We start from the raw sequence: 16,999 nt of genomic DNA, 5'->3' as shown, positions 1-16,999 counted from the left end.
CCTGCACGGAGCAGGCTGGATTTGATCTGGTCTCCTGGGACACGCTGGACTCCAAGACTTAATTTTGTTTCCCCAGCTTCTTTGTCCCTGAGTAATCCATTTGTGCTGGAAGTAAATGGGAATTTCTTGCAGAGAGGACAGGCTTCACTGCTGGAGAAAATGATGTGTGTTTGTGATCCACACAGCTGGTACTCCCTGTGCCTTTTTCACTTGTTCATCTGAACCAGCCTCTTTGGTGAGGAGCTTGTCTCTGTGTCATCAGATTGCACAGTGACCCACAAGCAGTTTTCTGTCCTGCATGTGCTTTTTCCCCTGCAGTTTCTATCACTACACTAGTCAAGCAGGATCCCTTAGGAAGACCAAGCAGGTAAATGTGAGATTCTCCAGCCTTTTTGAGCCAAAACTACGAGTACAGATAGGAGGTGGAGGGCCTTATCCAGGAAACCATTTCCCTGTCAGCCGTGCCCAGTGACAGCACAAGGGGCAACAGGCACAACCTGGAGCCCAGGAGTTTCCATCTGAAGATTAAGAGGAACTTTCTTCCTGTGAGGGAGCAGCTTGCCTAGAGAGGTTGTGGAGTCTCCTCTGGAGACATTCCAACCCCACCTGGACATTGTGATCCTGGGCAAACTGCTGTGGGGTGACCCTGCTTCAGCAGGGGTGGTTGGACTGAATGAGCTTCAGAGGTCCCTCCCAACCTCAGTCACTTCTGAGTGATTCTGAACCATGGACATTGAAGTCCTCAGGAGATACAGGGCTGGGCTGAGCCCTCTGTAGGGGTTTGAGTGGGGCCATAAGTGCAGCTGGCTTTGGAATTGTCTCACACCATGCCATCACATCTCCTCTGCTGGATATGGTGTTGGACAGATGTGAGATGGCTTCATACAGCTGCTTTTGCTGTTTTGGGTTCATTTGCATCACTCTGCTGCTTGTTTTCTTTTGCTTTTTCCTCCTTTCACCTTCCCAGCTGTCTGCTCGGAGCAAACTTCCGTCACTCTTATTGTTCTCCTTGTTTTCCTTCTCCTTCTTGGGTAGATGGATGATGTTTTTTTCCCCAAAGTGTGGTTTCCTAGAGCTCTGCAAGCGTCTCTTTGCCCCTGCTGCCTTTCAAAGTGTTGGGTGCAAAAGGAAAGGGGCAGGAGTCCTAATTTCAGTGCACGTCATCCTTTTCCTAATTCCCTTTTGGGGAGTGACTAAACCCCAAATAAATAATGCTAATTTTTGCTGCCATCTGGGAGTGCAGGACCAAGCTGCTTCAGAGTGGGCTTTTTCAGTGCTTTATCTGCTCAAGGAGGGGGAGGGGATTAAAAAGGAAAAAAGAAAGAAGAAGAAGAACAAAACCCAAGCAACCCAAAGCTCCTTGCATTAGCAGCAGTAACCCACCTCCCCCAGGCTGCACTCTGTGCTCCCATCCACCGCCAAAGCCCAAAGCAAACAAAGGTTGGTGCGGGGACAGGAAGCGTTTTTGGGTGGAACTTTGCTTTCATCAATGATTATTTTCTTGGTTTCACTGAGAAGGCAGCCGAGCAGGGCTGTGGTTGGCTTTGGCTGGATTTATTGTGAGCTCTTGCTGTTCTCTAATTTGACACTTTTGGCAGCGGGGCAAGCGCTCCAACGTCCTCAGCCAGCATCGCCCGGCCGCGCCGAGCCCCAGCCTCCCACCGCGGGGAGAAGGGGGCCGGCGCGAGGTGGCGCGGGGAGCTGCGCCCTGATGACAGCCCTGCCTCCAGGCAGCTTGGCTCCCAGCCCCCCTTTCAGGAGCCTGCCCTCATCCCTCACCTGCTGCATGGATAGGAGCTGGAGGACCCTCTGGTTCAACCGGATGGAGCTTAAAGCATCAGCTGAGCCATATCAGCCCCCATCGTCTGAGCCAAGGGGTGGTGGTGATCACAGAACCATAGAGTCACAGAAGGCATCAGGTTGGAAGGGACCCTCAAAGGTCTGAGCCAAGAGGTGGTGGTGGTGATCACAGAGCCATAGAGTCACAGAATGCATCAGGTTGGAAGGGACCCTCAAAGGTCTGAGCCAAGAGGTGGTGCTGATCACAGATCGCATCAGGTCAGAAGGGCCCCTCAAAGGTCTGAGCCAAGAGGTGGTGGTCACAGAACCATAGAGTCACAGAATGCATCAGGTTGGAAGGGCCCCTCAAAGGTCTGAGCCAAGAGGTGGTGGTAATCACAGAACCATAGAGCCACAGAATGCATCAGGTTGGAAGGGACTCAAAGGTCATCTTGTCCAACCCCCCTGCAGTCAGAAGGGGCATCCCCAACTAGATCAGGTTGCTCAGGGCTCCATGGAGTTTGACCTTGAATGTCTCTAGGGATGGGGCCTCCACCACCTCCAGTATTTCACTACCACCAGTGTGAAGAGCTTCTTCCTACTGTCCAACCTAAATCTCCCCTGCTCCAGTTTCAAGCCATTGCCCCTCATCCTATCACCACAGGCCGCTCTAAACAGTCCCTCCCCAGCTTTCCTGTAGGTCCCCTTCAGATATTGAAATGCTGCTCTAAGGTCTTCCTGGAGCCTTCTCTTCTCCAGGCTGAACAGCCCCAGCTCTCCCAGCCTGTGTACATAGGAGAAGTGCTTCAGTCCTCTAATAATCTTCGTCTCCGAACCCTCTCTGTCAGGTCCATGTTTTTGTGTTGAGGACTCCAGAGCTGGACATCATACTCCAGCTGAGGTTTGAGCAGAGCAGAGGGGCAGAATCACCTCTCATGACCTGCTGGCCATGCTGCTTTTCATTTTGCCAGGCTGCCACTGGCCTTCTGGCATGCAAGTGTCCATCACTGGCTCATGTCCAGCTTCTCATCCAGCAGCACCCACAGGTCCTTTTCTGTAATTCTTGGTTGGGTGGTGGAGTCAGTTGGCTTTATCTATATCAGAAAACCTCAGCAGTACTAGGATCTGATTTTAGGATTACTTTGGAGGCTGACAAGAAATCAAACCTTGAGTAAGGTGCAGGAAACTCTGGAACAGGGCTGGCTGCTGGAGCCCATGTGTGTTGTAGCTGGATGGTGCAGCCCCACCTCGGGGGTGAGCTCTCCCTGGGAAGTCCTTGTGGCTTTTGCTGGGGTGTTTATCTCTTGCTCATTTCCCAAACCATAATTAGACTGTGATTTAGCACCAGGCCTTTAAGGAAGCTTGTCCCAGGGAGGTGTAATAGCATAATAAAAACATAACTGCTTCTCTTTCATGTGTCAGAATGACTCATTCCAGTTATCATAGTGGGGATCTGAGGGGCTAGGAGATAAGCAAGACTTGCATGGGCAGGGAGTATTGTTTAATGGACCCAAATCTACAACTGGTAGGAGGAAAGCTCCCTTCCTTTGCAGCTCTGAGGAGGTGGTTTACCTGCCTGAAGAACTTCTCTGCCCTTTTGTTGCTCTGGCAGAAGCCAGCAGTTGCCTGGTTAGATGCATGTGAAGAATGTGGCTGCATCAAAAGCAGCATGGCCAGCAGATGTAGAGAGGTGATTCTGCTTCTCTGCTCTGCTGAGACCTCACCTGAAGTACTGTATCCACCTCTGGAATCCTCACCACAGGAAGGACATGAACCTGATGGAGTGGGCCCAGAGTAGGGCCATGAAAATGTTCAGGGGGCTGGAGCACCTCTGCTACAAGGACAGACTGAGGGAGCTGGGAGAAGGCTCCAGGCAGACCTAATAGAGGGCTTCCAGCCTGAAGGAGGCTACTAGAAGGGTGCAGAGGGACTGCTTGCAAAGGCCTGCAGTGATAGAACAAGGGACAGTGGTTTGAAATTAGAGAAGAGCAGATTTAGATTGGATGTTAGAAACAAGTTCATTACCATGAGGGTGCTGGAACACTGGAACAGGTTGTCCAGGGCGGTAGTTGAATCCCCATCCCTAGAGGTGTTTCAAAGAGGCAGAGATGTGGTGCTAAGGGATGTGATTTAGCACCAGCCTTGTTAGGGTTAGAGACATGTTGGTCTCAATGATCTTAAGGAGCTTTTCCAACCAACCCAAGTCTCTAATTTCCCAGCCACCCCCCTGTCTCATGTGAGCACAGAGCAGCCAGGTCCATCTCCCCCACCCTACAGGAGCCAGGGAAGCATCAGGTAGACATTCAAAGGATGGTTATGTTTGATGGGGCTTTGAAATGGGCTCTGGATGTGTTTCCTGGGCCATTAAAGGTTTATTAGTCTCCATCACAGTGCTTGGTAGCACTGTAAATAACAGCCTGATGGAAGTGAGAGGAGCAGGGGCAGCAGTGGCCCTTGGCCCCCAGGTTTGTAAAAGGAGAAGTGGGGCAGGTGGTTTTTAAGACCTGGTAGGGGAGACATCAGCACTGATGCTTTGGAGAGCAGGGTCAGATGAGATGGCAGCAAACCAGAGCCCCTCTGTATCATGAGGGAGTGCTGAAATCTCCAGAGGTAGGAGAATTGAAATGAAAGAAGGGCAGTGAGATGCTGGACCAGGTTGCCCAGAGGTGTCCCATCCCTGGAAACCAGGGGCAAGTTGGATGGGACTTTGAGTGACCAGGTTTAGTTGAGGATGTCCCTGCTGACTGCAGGGCAGTTGGACACAATGACATTCAAAGGTTGCTTCCCACCCAGACCATTCCATGATACCATGAGTCTATCCCTGCTCTTCCTAACAGAAGTCCTAAATGCCCTCAGATTGGAATGGCTTTTGGGTCTGGATTTACTGAGGTTGCAGGAGGGTTCACACCTTTCCCTCTGTGCTGCCCTAAGGACCTCCTGGCTGTCCCCATGCTCAGCTGTGTGGGTTTGGCTTGGCATTAGAATCACAGTATCACTAAGGTTGGAAGAGACCTCGAGGATCATCGAGTCCAACCTGTCACCACAGACCTCATGACTAGACCATGGCACCAAGTGGCACGAATACAGCCTACAGCACCTGGTATTCCTAGGTGGTCTCCCATCCAAGTACTAACCGGGCCCGACCCTGCTTAGCTTCCAAGATCAGATGAGATCAGGCGTTCTCCCCCTCCCCTCTCCCTTTTTTAATTGCCTCATCAGATCTTCCTCCCCTTCCCACCCTCACCAAGCTTTGACAGGAAGCAGAGAATCTGAGACATGACTCAAGGGGTCTTGGTTGCAGAACCTGGTTGGCTGATGGGGTGCTTAGTGGAGGACCAAGAAGGGATTACTGGTATCACTGGGAGGCTGCAGCCTGGTGATTCACACCCCAGGCAATCCCTCTGAAGTCCCTGAGATTGCAAAGCACGTCAATCCAGGTGGAATTTGGTGTGTTCCTAGCAAAGGTGGGATATTTGTTTGATTTGCATAGAAATGACTTCTGATAAAGCTCTCTGGATGTGGCTGAGCCTTCTAATCACACCCTTGCTCCTTGCAGCCCCAAAGTTAGTCTCCCTGTCCTCTCAGTTTAAATAATTCAACCAGAAGATCCCCTCCCTGGGAAGAACCCGTGGTTGCTGGTGGGAATGAGTCAGGCAGAAGCGTGTCCTCGTGTGCATGGGCCCTGTGGTGTGAGTGGAGAGAGGAGACAAGCTTGTTTTCACACTCGCTGCTTTGGAGGCCCTGACCTGTTCCTCTCCCACCAGGCAGATGTCAGCAGGCTGAGGGATAATTAGAGGGAGCCTGTTCTGCTACAAAGCAGGACTGGGAAGCCACAGTTGCCTGAGCCAGCCTGGGGTATGTGTTGGGGGATGAAAAGCTGGGGAGAGGGCATCTGGGGAGCATTGCTGCACCATGAAGGAGAAGATGCTCTGCTGCCTGTGTCTGCAGAAGGTATCTCTTCTCTGCCACAGCTGAAGGGAAAGGAATTGTTTGTCCTGTTTATCAGATCACACAGTGGTTTGGGTTGCAAGGGACCTTAAAGATCATTTGTTCCAAACCCCCTGCTATGGGCAGAGACACCTTCCACTAGACCTGGGCCAGGGGAGGTTTAGACTTGAGGTGAGGAGAAAGTTCTTCACTGAGCGAGTCGTTCGTCATTGGAATGTGCTGCCCAGGGAGGTGGTGGAGTCATCGACCCTGGAGGTGTTCAAGAGGGGATTGGATGTGGCACTTGATGCCATGGTCTAGTCATGAGGTCTGTGTTGATAGGTTGGACTCGATGATCCTCAAGGTCTCTTCCAACCTTAGTGATACTGTGACCAGGTTGCTCAAGGCCTTATCCAGCCTGGCCTTGAACACCTCCAGGAATGAGGCAACCTGGTCCAGTGTCTCACCACCCTCACAGTGAGGAATTTCTTCCTAGTGTCTAATCTAAATCTACCCTTTTTCAGTTTAAAACCATCATCCCTTGTCCTGTCACTACATGGCCCTGTAAAAACTCTCTCTCCAGCTTTCTGATCAGCCTCTTCAAGTACTGAAAAGCCACCAGGAGGTCTCCCTGGAGCCTTCTCTTCTGCAGGCTCAACAACCCCAACTCTCTCAGCCTGGCCTCACAGCAGAGGCCTTCCAGTATTGCTGTGGCCTCCTCTGGCCCTGCTCCAACAGGTCCCTGTCTGTGCTGTGCTGAGGACTCCAGGACTGGCCCCAGCACTGCAGGGCAGGCCTTGTCAGGGTGGAGTAGAGGAAGACCTTCCCAGCTTCAGGACAGCTGACATGTGTTCCTTGTTGTCCTCTTTGCAAAACTGAACAGTTTAAGAGCAATTATTTATTTGGCTTTTAGGCTCCTGGTGTGTTAGCAGACTGTGTAGCCTTGGCTTACTCCCTTAGTGGCCTGAGCTACGGACTTCAGTCTTCTTCTGCACCATCTCTGTGCCTCCTACAGGCTGATGTACCTCCAGCTGTGCTTTTAATACTTTGATGAACTTACTTTCTATGCAGACTGTGTCAGTGGTTGGGACAATCTCAGTCACAGGGGGCAGTCCTAGTCACCCACAACATTTCTTTCCATGGTTACACTCAATGATCTTAAAGGTCTTCTCATACAATTGTAGAATGGTTTGGGTTGGAAAGGACCTCCAAAGGTCATCTAGTCCAGCCCCTCTGCAAAGAGCAGGGACATCCCCCACTAGATCAGAGCTTTGTCAAGCCTGACCTTGAATATCTCCAGGGATGGAGCCTTAACTACCTCCCTGGACAACCTGTTCCAGTCTTCCACCAGCCTCATGGTAGAGAACTTGTTCCTAACATCCAGTCTAAATCTGCTCTTCAGCACCAGAACAAGAGGACACAGTCTCAAACTGCACCAGGGGAGGTTTAGGCTGGATGTTAGGAAGAAGTTCTTCATAGAAAGAGAGATTGCCCATTGGAATGTGCTGCCCGGGGAGGTGGTGGAGTCACCATCCCTGGAGGTGTTTAGGAAGAGACTTGATGGGATGCCTGGTGCCATGGTTTAGTTGATTAGATGGTGTTGGGTGATAGGTTGGACTTGATAACCTCCGAGGTCTTTTCCAACCTGGTCTGGTCTGGTCTATTCTATTCTATTCTATTCTATTCTCACATTTAGACTGGATTCTCTAATTTCAAACCATTGTCCCTTGTCCTGTTAGTGCAGGCTTTTGGAAGCAGTCATTCTCCAACCCAAATGATTCTCGGATTGTAAAATGCAAGCAGCTGGGGCAGTCAAGAGGCTGCTCTGTGGGAACCACCTCACTGGTCTCGGCCCAAGCCATGATCTGGGTGTTTCTGTCTTTCAGGGCACATCGAGACTAATCATCAGCCTTAGTAAGGATTGGTTGTGTGCCTCACATCCACATCTGTCCTGCTGTCAGATTCCTCACAAACACCTCTGAGCGTCACGTCGCGGAGGCGGGCCCTCGGATGAGCGTCCCTTGCAAGGTACCGTAGAAACAGAAAGGAGTCTGGGTAGGAAGCTGCTCCTGCTGGAGCCTGTGCAGGAGAGCAGCAGCCCTTAGTGGTGCAGGGTGTAAGGATTCCTCATGGATCCACCTCTCACTTGAAACACCTCCATGGTGGAACCTGTGCTCCGTCGTTGCCCTGTTTGGTCTTCAAGAGTGTGGTCTTCGTAGGGTGGGAGGTTGTCTTTGTGTTGATGTGAGCTTTCATGAGTCCAGTGTTTGCTCTTTAGTTATATGGGAGAATCTTCATTTTGGTAACATTCAGTTTGTGTTGTGAAGATTTGGGGGGGCAAATATTTGCACTGTTTCTTAAGGGGTTTTCTGTTCTTGGTTACACAAACCAGGAGTAGGTCGAAGTTTCCTGACCCCTGCCCTTGCCTTGGCACAGGTTGGCACAAAAAGCCTGGCAGCAATTAAGGAAGGGATATTAAGATTATGGAGTAAGGAAGGTGATGGAATAAGAAGGAAGGAAGGTAGGTTGTGGAGTAAGAAGGAAGGATAAGGAGTGAGAGGGAAAAGGAGTAAGAAGGAAGGGTAAGGAGTGAGAGGGAAAAGGAGTAAGAAGGAAGGGTAAGGAGTGAGAAGGGAAAGGACTAAGAAGGAAGGGTAAGGAGTGAGAAGGGAAAGGACTAAGAAGGAAGGGTAAGGAGTGAGAAGGGAAAGGACTAAGAAGGAAGGGTAAGGAGTGAGAAGGGAAAGGACTAAGAAGGAAGGGTAAGGAGTGAGAAGGGAAAGGACTAAGAAGGAAGGGTAAGGAGTGAGAAGGCAAGCTAAGGAGTAAGAAAGAAAAGGAGTAAGAAGGAAGGAAGGTTGTGGAGTGAGAAGGAAAGTTAAGGAGTGAGAAGGAGGGAAGGTTGTGGAGTGAGAAGGAATGCTACACAGGCCCTCAGTGAATTAACCCCCCACATGCAGCAGGGAGCTTGTGGGCAAGTGTTGTGGTCAGAGTTCTTCCCATGCTTTGACTTGAGGAAGAGCTTGAGGAATGCTCTTAAGCAGAAAGTCAAAACCTGACTGTAAGGTTTCTTGTTCATCATTTCATAGGACCAAGATGGGTTTGATGCTAGGATGGTGTTGCCAGAGCAGCAGGTGGAGATGTGCATGTGGAACCTGCTGAGTTCTATGAAGGAGAGCTTTTCTGAGGCGTTTCCTGCTGCTGTGGCTGTCACAGATTTCACCCTCTGTGTGTGGTTTGGTATTTCTGTGGAGTTTGCATGTAGGGCCCTGCTCACACTGGGCACTGCACAAACCTCACCCATTTGTGGGTTCAGAGACACAAGTTCTCTCAGCTCTTTGCAAACCTGGTGTGACACCTCTGTACCAAAGGGAAGTGAAACAGGACTTTTATGGGTGACTAAATGCTTCCCTTTGAACTTGGGTCATACTTAGCGATGAGTTTGAGCTGTTGGTGTGGGTGTATTGTGTCCACTTAGCTGAAACACAGAACCACAGAGTCCCAGCATGGTGGGGCTTAGAAGGGACCCCTGGAAGTCATCCAGTCCAAACCCCTCCTAAAGCAGAGGTACCCACAGTAGGTTGCTCAGGATCACTGCACTGCCTCATCACTACTGGCAAGGCTTTGGGGGCCATCCCAGCTTACTCTGCACTGCCTCATCACTACTTGCAAGGCTTTGGGGGCCATCCCAGCTTACACTGCTGGATAGGGCAGCTTCACCAGGCCACCACTGGCTCAGCTCAGGTTTTTCTGCCATAGTTAACTTTTCATGATCCCAGCAGGTTTACAGGAAGGGTAGAGGGCAGAATATCCCCAGTGCTGTTCAAAACCTGCAGTGAGAACAAGGGCAGGCTCATCTTCAGCCCAAGCCTGAGGCTACCAGGCTTGCCTCAGGCCAGTGCCAGCAGCTGTGTGGAGAGAAGTCACAGGATCACAGGGTGTTAGGGGTTGAAAGGGACCCAAAGGGATCATTGAGTCCAAGCCCCTGCCAGAGCAGGACCATAGAATCTAGTGCAGGCTGCACAGGAACACATCCAGATGGGGCTTGAAAGTCTCCAGAGCAGGAGACTCCCCAAGCTCTCTGGGCAGCCTGCTCCAGCGCTCCGTGACTCTCGCAGTGAGGAAGTTCCAGCTCATGTTGAGGTGGAACCTCTGGAGTTGCAGTTTATATTGAGGGCATGGTTGGAGGGTGGTGCTTTTCAGGCTGTGCCAGCAGGAAGGGAAGCAGCTCAGGGGTGGGTTTGGAGGGAATGCAGCTTCCAAAGGCGGCAGAGGAGCCCAGGCCGTGCACAGCCGCTCCGTGCCCAGCAGCAGCTCAGGAGCTGTGTGTTTGGGATCGCTGCCAAGAGGCCTTTCCTGGGAACTGCTGGGTGTGTGGTGCCAACAGCAGGGAGGGAGGTCTTGGTTGGAGCTTGAGGTGATAAAACCACAGAGGGTTTGGCAGGCTGTGTGCTTGGATGCCTTGCTCTTGGCCTTTCTCACTTGGGTGTATAGGTGAACCCCTGCCTGGGCTGGCTCAGAAGCTTCCATCTGACCTGGTAGCAAGCTGAATTTTCCACTGAGTAGGGAAGATTTTAGGGAGTGAAACAAATCTCTCTTTTTGGATGGAATCTTCCAACTAGTTGGCTACCTCCAGTATACCTCTCAGAGTCAAACTGGTGCTGAACCTACCCCTCAGGGTCATTAATTTTTCTTCTGCATGTTCTTCTCCCACATCTGCCCTCCCTGATGTGTAGTCTTGCTGCTTGTGTTACCTCTTGGCTTGTAAGAGGGAAGGGCAGTGAAGGTCACCTGCCTGCCTGGGACTCACCAAGACCCTTGGCTGTCTCAGCATCCTTTATTTTCTTCTGGTAAATCTCATCTTGGGCAGAAGGGGAGAGGAGGGGATGGGTATGGAATCTCTGACTAGATCCTGCAGCAGTTTGTTCAGTAGGAATCCATAAATGCTGCTTCAGTGGAAGTGACACTGATCATGCAGAGGTTGCCCAGGGCAGTGGTGGAGTCACTATCCCTGGAGGTGTTCAGAGAACATGTGGATGTGGCACTTAGGGCCATGGTTGAATGGTTATGGTGGTATTTGGTTGGTGATTGGATTTGATGATCTTTAGAGAGCTTTTCCAACCAAAATGATTCTATGATGCTATTTTTATTTGCCTTTCAGTTCCCCCAGCACACTTCCAGTTCTCCAGCACAGAGAGGTTTAGAGGCTCACAATATATGGCAAGACACAGCATCCCAGCATGTTGGGGGTTAGAGTGGAGCTCTGTAGGTCATCCAGTCCACTCCCCCTGCTAAAGCAGGGGCACCCACAGCAGCTTGCCCAGGGTCACAATGTCCAGGTGGGGTTGGAATCTCTCCAGTGAAGGAGACTCCACAGCCTCTCTGGGCAGCCTGCTCCAGGACTCCAGCACCCTCACAGCAAAGTTTTTCCTCCTTCTGGGTTCCAGTTTGTATCCATTGTCCCTTGTCCTGTCACTGGGCACCACTGAAAAGAGTCTGGCCTCATCCTCTTGCCCCCCACCCTTTAGCTGCTGACCAGCACTGAGAAGTCCCCTCTTGGTCTGCTCTGTGAAGTTCTGTCACAGGGCAAAATGCTTTTTGTGTTATTTTTCAATCTGAACCCAAGACTTGGAGGGAGGAGAAAAAGTCACTGCAGCTCCTCAAGTCTTGGCCTATATGATCACATAGACAGCAGTGGTGTTTGGAGATGTGGTTTCTCCTGCCCCAGGGGCTGCCAGGGAGGTGAGGATGATCTGGGAAATGGTCAGAGCTGTCATCTGGGATGTCAGACAGTCTTTAGCCTGGGTCAGATTCTCCTCAGCCTTTTCTCTCCTTGCTTTCTCTGAGTCCCATCCTTCTGTATTTCAGGAAGCATAACATTGATGTGGAGAAGGAAAGCAGGAAGGAACATCTCTTTATTACTGCCAGGGCCAGAGCAGCATCATCTCTTTCAAATCCCTGTGAGAGCAATTTGTCAGAAAACCCTGGGGGAAGTGGAAGAGCTGAGCCTAGCAGAGCCAAGCCGAGTTTGAAGGCTCCCTTAGCTTGAGCTCATCCCTATCAGCAAAGTGCAGTGGGAGCAGCAATCTCCTTATCAGTGACTGCACAGGATCAGGAGAATTTCCCAAAGGTTGGGCTTCCTCCCTCAGATTTGGTCTGTGAGGAGGCCCTGAGAAAGGCAGACAGACTGGGAAGCTGGTAGCTGCAGACAAGTGGCTGCACGCAGCAGGGTGCGTGCCCACAGGTCGGTACAGAGGGAGTCTTCCCAGAGAGCCCAGAACATGAGAAAATGCAGATAAAATCAAAAGACAATTGAGCTTAATGAGGCTTGCAAGGCAGCTGGAGATGGGGTGGAATCTTGTGGGATTTCTGAGGCCTCCCAGGGCAATTTCAGGGCTGAGTGTTGGGAGGGAGGTTAGTTTGCTGTGGTCATTAGTGTCTCGGCTGGGACTGTCACCTGTGGCTGGTGTCCGATGATTGCAGCTTTTGGGTTATGTGTGACACAGATGGCACCACTGGAGAAGAATTTTCTTCTCACTGCAAATTCTCCTTTGTAGAACCAAGGGGAAGAACTTCTCAGGATCTCAGGGAGTGATAGGACTAGGGGGAATGGAATGAAGCCTGAGGTGGGGAGATTCAGGCTGGAGGTGAGGAGGAAGTTCTTCCCCATGAGAGTGGTGAAGCCCTGGAATGGGTTGTCCAGGGAGGTGGTTGAGGCCCTGTCCCTGGAGGTGTTTAAGGCCAGGCTGGATGAGGCTCTGGCCAGGCTGATGTAGTGTGGGGTGTCCCTGCCCATGGCAGGGGGATTGGAACTAGCTGATCCTTGTGGTCCCTTCCAACCCTGACTGATTCTATGATACTAAGTCCCTCAGCACCACATCTACCCAGCAAAGAAAGTTTTCCTGGTCTCCAGCCTGAACCTCCCCTGGTGCAACTTGAGGCCATTTCCTCTTGTCCTTGCGTTAGTTACTTCCGAGCCACATTCCAAGAAGTCTTGGATATCCCTGTGGTTTCCAGAGGAATTGGGATGTGGCCAAACTCTTACAAGTGCCAGATGTTGGATACTCAGGGCTTTCCAGGTGAGCTCGTGTGCAGTAACTGCATTTGACATCCATCATGAGTGTAACCTGGCTTGTGTGCTCTGATGTCAGCTTGGCAAACAAAAGGATGAGCCTTGCTTTAACTCCAGAAGAGCCCAAAGCTGGGGAGATCTGGCAATGAGAGATCACACAGCTGCATGGGACAGTGTTTGTTGCTGTGCCCTTCTATGAACTTATGCCAAGAAGTGCTCCACTAACTTCAGAATCTTGCCTGACCTAGCCTTTGGGCCCACTAACACATAACAGTGTACCAGCAAACACATTGTTATGCTCAGTTGCACTGCCCAGTTCTCATGCCACCAGCACAAGAAGGACATCGAAACACTTGAGCGTGTCCAGAGAAGGGCAACAAGGCTGGGGAGAGGCCTTGAGCACAGCCCTGTGAGGAGAGGCTGAGGGAGCTGAGGTTGCTTAGCCTGTACAAGAGGAGGCTCAGGGGAGATCTCATTGCCCTCTACAACTACCTGAAGGGAGGTTGTAGCCAGGAGGGGCTTGGTCTCTTCTCCCAGGCAACCAGCACCAGAACAAGAGGACACAGTCTCAAGCTGTGCCAGGGGAGGTTTAGACTCGAGGTGAGGAGGAAGTTCTTCACCGAGCGAGTCATTTGTCATTGGAATGTGCTGCCCAGGGAGGTGGTGGAGTCCCCATCCCTGGAGGTGTTCAAGAGGGGATTGGATGTGGCACTTGGTGCCATGGTCTAGTCATGGGGTCTGTGTTGATAGGTTGGACTCGATGATCCTCGAGGTCCTTTCCAACATTAGTTATCCTGTGATACTGTGACACTGTGAAATCAACCTATTTGGGTTGGTCGTGAAGATTATCAGAAGGCTGGAGTACCTCCCCTGGGGGGACAGCTGTTCAGCCTGGAGAAGAGGTCTCCAGGGAGACCTTAGAGCATCCTTCCAGTACCTTGAGGGAGCTACAGCAAAGCTGGAGAGGGATGTTTTGCAAGGGCTTGTAGTGACAGCACGAGGGGCAATGGCTTTGAGCTGGAAGAGGGGAGGTGTAGACTGGAGAAATTCTTTCCAGTGAGGGTGATGAGACACTGGAGCAGGTTGCCCAGGGAGGTTGTGGATGCCCCCTCCCTAGAGGTGTTCAAGGCCAAGTTGGATGAGGCCTTAAGCAACCTGGGCTAGTGGGAGGTGTCACTGCCCATGGCAGGAGGGTTGGAACTAGATGACCTTTAAGGTCCCTTCCAACCCAAACCATTCTGCGATCGTCTGATTTTGGTACCTTCAAGTGAGTATTTGTTCAGAGCTGTGCCTCACCAGTAGAAGCAGTGGTGTGATCCTAAAGATCTTTGGTTTTATTCCCCCAAGATGGGAGCTCTTTCTTCAGAGAGTCATGAATAAACCACGACAGAGCCTGGTGGGGGTGTGAAGGGGAAATAATGCTAACAGCAAAGCCTTGGGAATGGTTGTTCCCTCTGGCACCTGCACTCGGCTTCTGCCCTCGGTAGTTGAGAGGAGGGCTTGTGGGAAGCGGGGGCGAGATGCAGGAGTCGATAGGACTGCCCCAAGGGTGAGAACTTCCAGTGCTGGGCCCCAGACGTTAATCTCTTTAATTCCAGCTCAACACTTCCCTAAGAGATAATTATTCTGTTTGATTAATCAGCGCAATGCCTCTAAAGCTCCCGAAGCCAGAGCGCTCCACACGCCTTGGAGGATCCTCCTGCAGCTCCTTCTTGGGGGATCTGGCAGCCTTTGGCTGTCCCTGGCACCCTTCTGCTTGAGCTTTCAGTAAGGTCATCAGCAGCAAGTTTGGTAGAATAGAATAGAATTAACCAGGTTGGAAGAGACCCTCGAGATCACTAAGTCCAACCTGTCACCCAGCACCATCTAATCAACTAAACCATGGCACCTAGTGCCTCATCCAGTCTCCTCTGGAACACCTCCAGGGATGGTGACTCCACCACCTCCCTGGGCAGCACATCCCAATGGCCAATCTCTCTTTCTATGAAAAACTTCCTAACATCCAGCCTAAACTTCCCCTGACACAGCTTGAGACTGTGTCCTCTTGTTCTGGTGCTGGTTGCCTGGGAGAAGAGACCAACCCCCACCTGGCTACAGCCTCCCTTCAGGGAGTTGCAGAGAGCAATAAGGTCTCCCCTGAGCCTTCTCTTTTCCAGGCTAAGCAACCCCAGCTCCCTCAGCCTCTCCTCACAGGGCTGTGCTCCAGACCCCTCCCCAGCTTTGTTGTCCTTCTCTGGACACCTTCCAGCAACTCAACATCTTTCCTAAACTGAGTAGCCCAGAACGGGACACAGGACTCAAGGTGTGGCCTAACCAGTACTGAGTACAGGGCAGAATGACCTCCCTGCTCCTGCTGGCTACACTGTTCCTGATGCAGGCCAGGATGCCATTGGCTTCTTGGCCACCTGGGCACACTGCAGGCTCATGTTCAGCCTACCATCGACCAGCACCCCCAGGTCCCTCTCTGCCTGGCTGCTCTCCAGCCACTCTGACCCCAGCCTGTAGCACTGCATGGGGTTGCTGTGGCCAATGTGTAGAACCTGGCACTTGGATATGTTAAAATCTCCTGCCCTTGGACTCTGCCCATCTGTCCAGCCTGTCAAGGTCCCTCTGCAGAGCTCTCCAACCCTCTAACAGCTCAACTCCTGCCCTCAGCTTGGTGTCATCTGCAAATTTACTGATGATGGACTCACTCCCCTCATGCAGATCATCAATAAAGACATGGGACAGCAATGTGCTCTTGTGGCCAAGAGGGCCAATGATAGTGTGGGATGCATTGAGACAAGTGTGTCCAGCAGGTTCAGGGAGGTTTTCCTTCCCCTCTACTCTGCCCTGGTGAGACCACACCTGGAATACTGTGTCCAGTTTTGGGCTCCCCAAATCATCAGAGACAGGGGTCTGTGGAGAGAGTCCAACAGAGAGCTACAAGGGTGACTGGGGAACTTGAACATCTCCCCTATGAAGCAAGGCTGAGAGCCCTGGGGCTGTTTAGTCTGGAGAAGATAAGGCTGAGAGGGGATCTTAAGCATCCATAAGCATCTGAGGAATGGGTGTCAGGATGTGTGTGCCAGGCGCTTTATGGTGGTGCCCTGTGGTAGGACAAGGAGCAGTCGGTACAAGCTGGAACACAGGAGGCTGCACCTCAGCCCAAGGAGACACTTCAGCCTCCTTACAGGGAGTTGTAAAGAGCAAAATTGGGTTTGTAGGATGATGCCAGCTCCTCAGTCGAGCTCATGATACTAGCAGAGCCTCCTGTGGGCTGCAGGGCTGCCACACCTGCCCTCTGCCCTGTCAGCCCCCGTGCTGTGTCCGGCTGGCTTCCTCTCTGCTCACTCCAGGCACACGCTGCCCCTTTGCCAGGCATTGCCTGTGTAAATGCTGTCGGCACCCCTTGCCTGGAGACCTTGGTGAGGAGCTAAAATCATGTTGCAAGCCGTGAAATGGAAGATTGAACCGCACTTGGCTGCTGTGTGGCGGTGAGCAGCGGCACTAATGAGGCTCAGCATACTGATGAGGGAGCTGTTAGCATCAAGGGCCGAGCCGCCGGCGTTCGGCTTTGCCCCTGAAACCTTTCTTGGAGGCTGCTTCTCCTCTTGGGCTGAGCCTCGTGGAATCCTCTGCTAACAACCAGCTCAGCATGGGCAGTGGCAGGGGAACAAGCCCAGCTTGATGACTTTCAGGGGAATAGCCCAGCAAATGAGATCCTCTCTGTAATTGATACAAGACCTTAAGGAAGGAAGGAGGAGGGATTGATGTGGAAATGATTGTCCTTCCTGGGGAGAAAGCAGAGATGAAAGAGAGAAGCCAGCAGGTTACCAGAGGGATTGAAGTGACATGTTGACAACTCAGGATATCACTTGGGAGCGTCTAAAACATTGGTGTTTTCATTTGTGGAGGACTCTTTCTCCAGCACTCTCTCTTTGGGTCACTGTCAGCTGGTAATTTGAATTGCAAAGTATCAATGTGACAAACTCTCAATCCTGAGGGACAGGATGACATCCAGAGAACCCTGCACAGGTGTGACTGCTGGGCCTCTGCAAACCTCATGAAGTTCAGCAAGCCCAAATGTGAGGTCCTGCATCTGGCCTGAAGCAGCCCCCAGTATGGGGGAAGACGGGTTGGAGAGCAGCCCTGTGGAGAAGGATTTGGGGGTGCTGCTGAGTGAAAAGCTGGGCATGAGCTGGCACCAAGGGCTCACAGCCCAGAGCCAGCTGTGTCCTG

At 51.7% G+C, this 16,999-nt stretch overlaps 1 protein-coding gene across 3 annotated transcripts in view; it reads left to right on the top strand.

Moving 5' to 3' along the window:
- The window catches only part of PTPRA (protein tyrosine phosphatase receptor type A), a 170,715-nt gene that overhangs the window by 26,153 nt on the left and 127,563 nt on the right, over positions 1-16,999 (top strand). For 2 of the 3 annotated variants that reach the window (XM_068149675.1, XM_068149673.1), the window contains exon 2: positions 7,593-7,734. In XM_068149675.1, the coding sequence (XP_068005776.1) occupies positions 7,717-7,734 (18 nt within the window). In that variant the 5' untranslated portion in view covers positions 7,593-7,716. Of the gene's footprint in view, positions 1-7,592; positions 7,735-16,999 lie in introns of those variants that run through there. The other variant, XM_068149676.1, reaches the window with a different exon arrangement.

The sequence above is a fragment of the Melanerpes formicivorus genome, unplaced genomic scaffold, assembly GCF_026170545.1.
Source record: "Melanerpes formicivorus ecotype bairdi unplaced genomic scaffold, bMelFor1.0.p_v2 SCAF_18, whole genome shotgun sequence".
Classification (NCBI taxonomy): domain Eukaryota; kingdom Metazoa; phylum Chordata; class Aves; order Piciformes; family Picidae; genus Melanerpes; species Melanerpes formicivorus.
The sequence above is the reverse complement of the archived record's forward strand: the minus strand, read 5'-3'. Positions and strand labels throughout refer to the sequence as shown.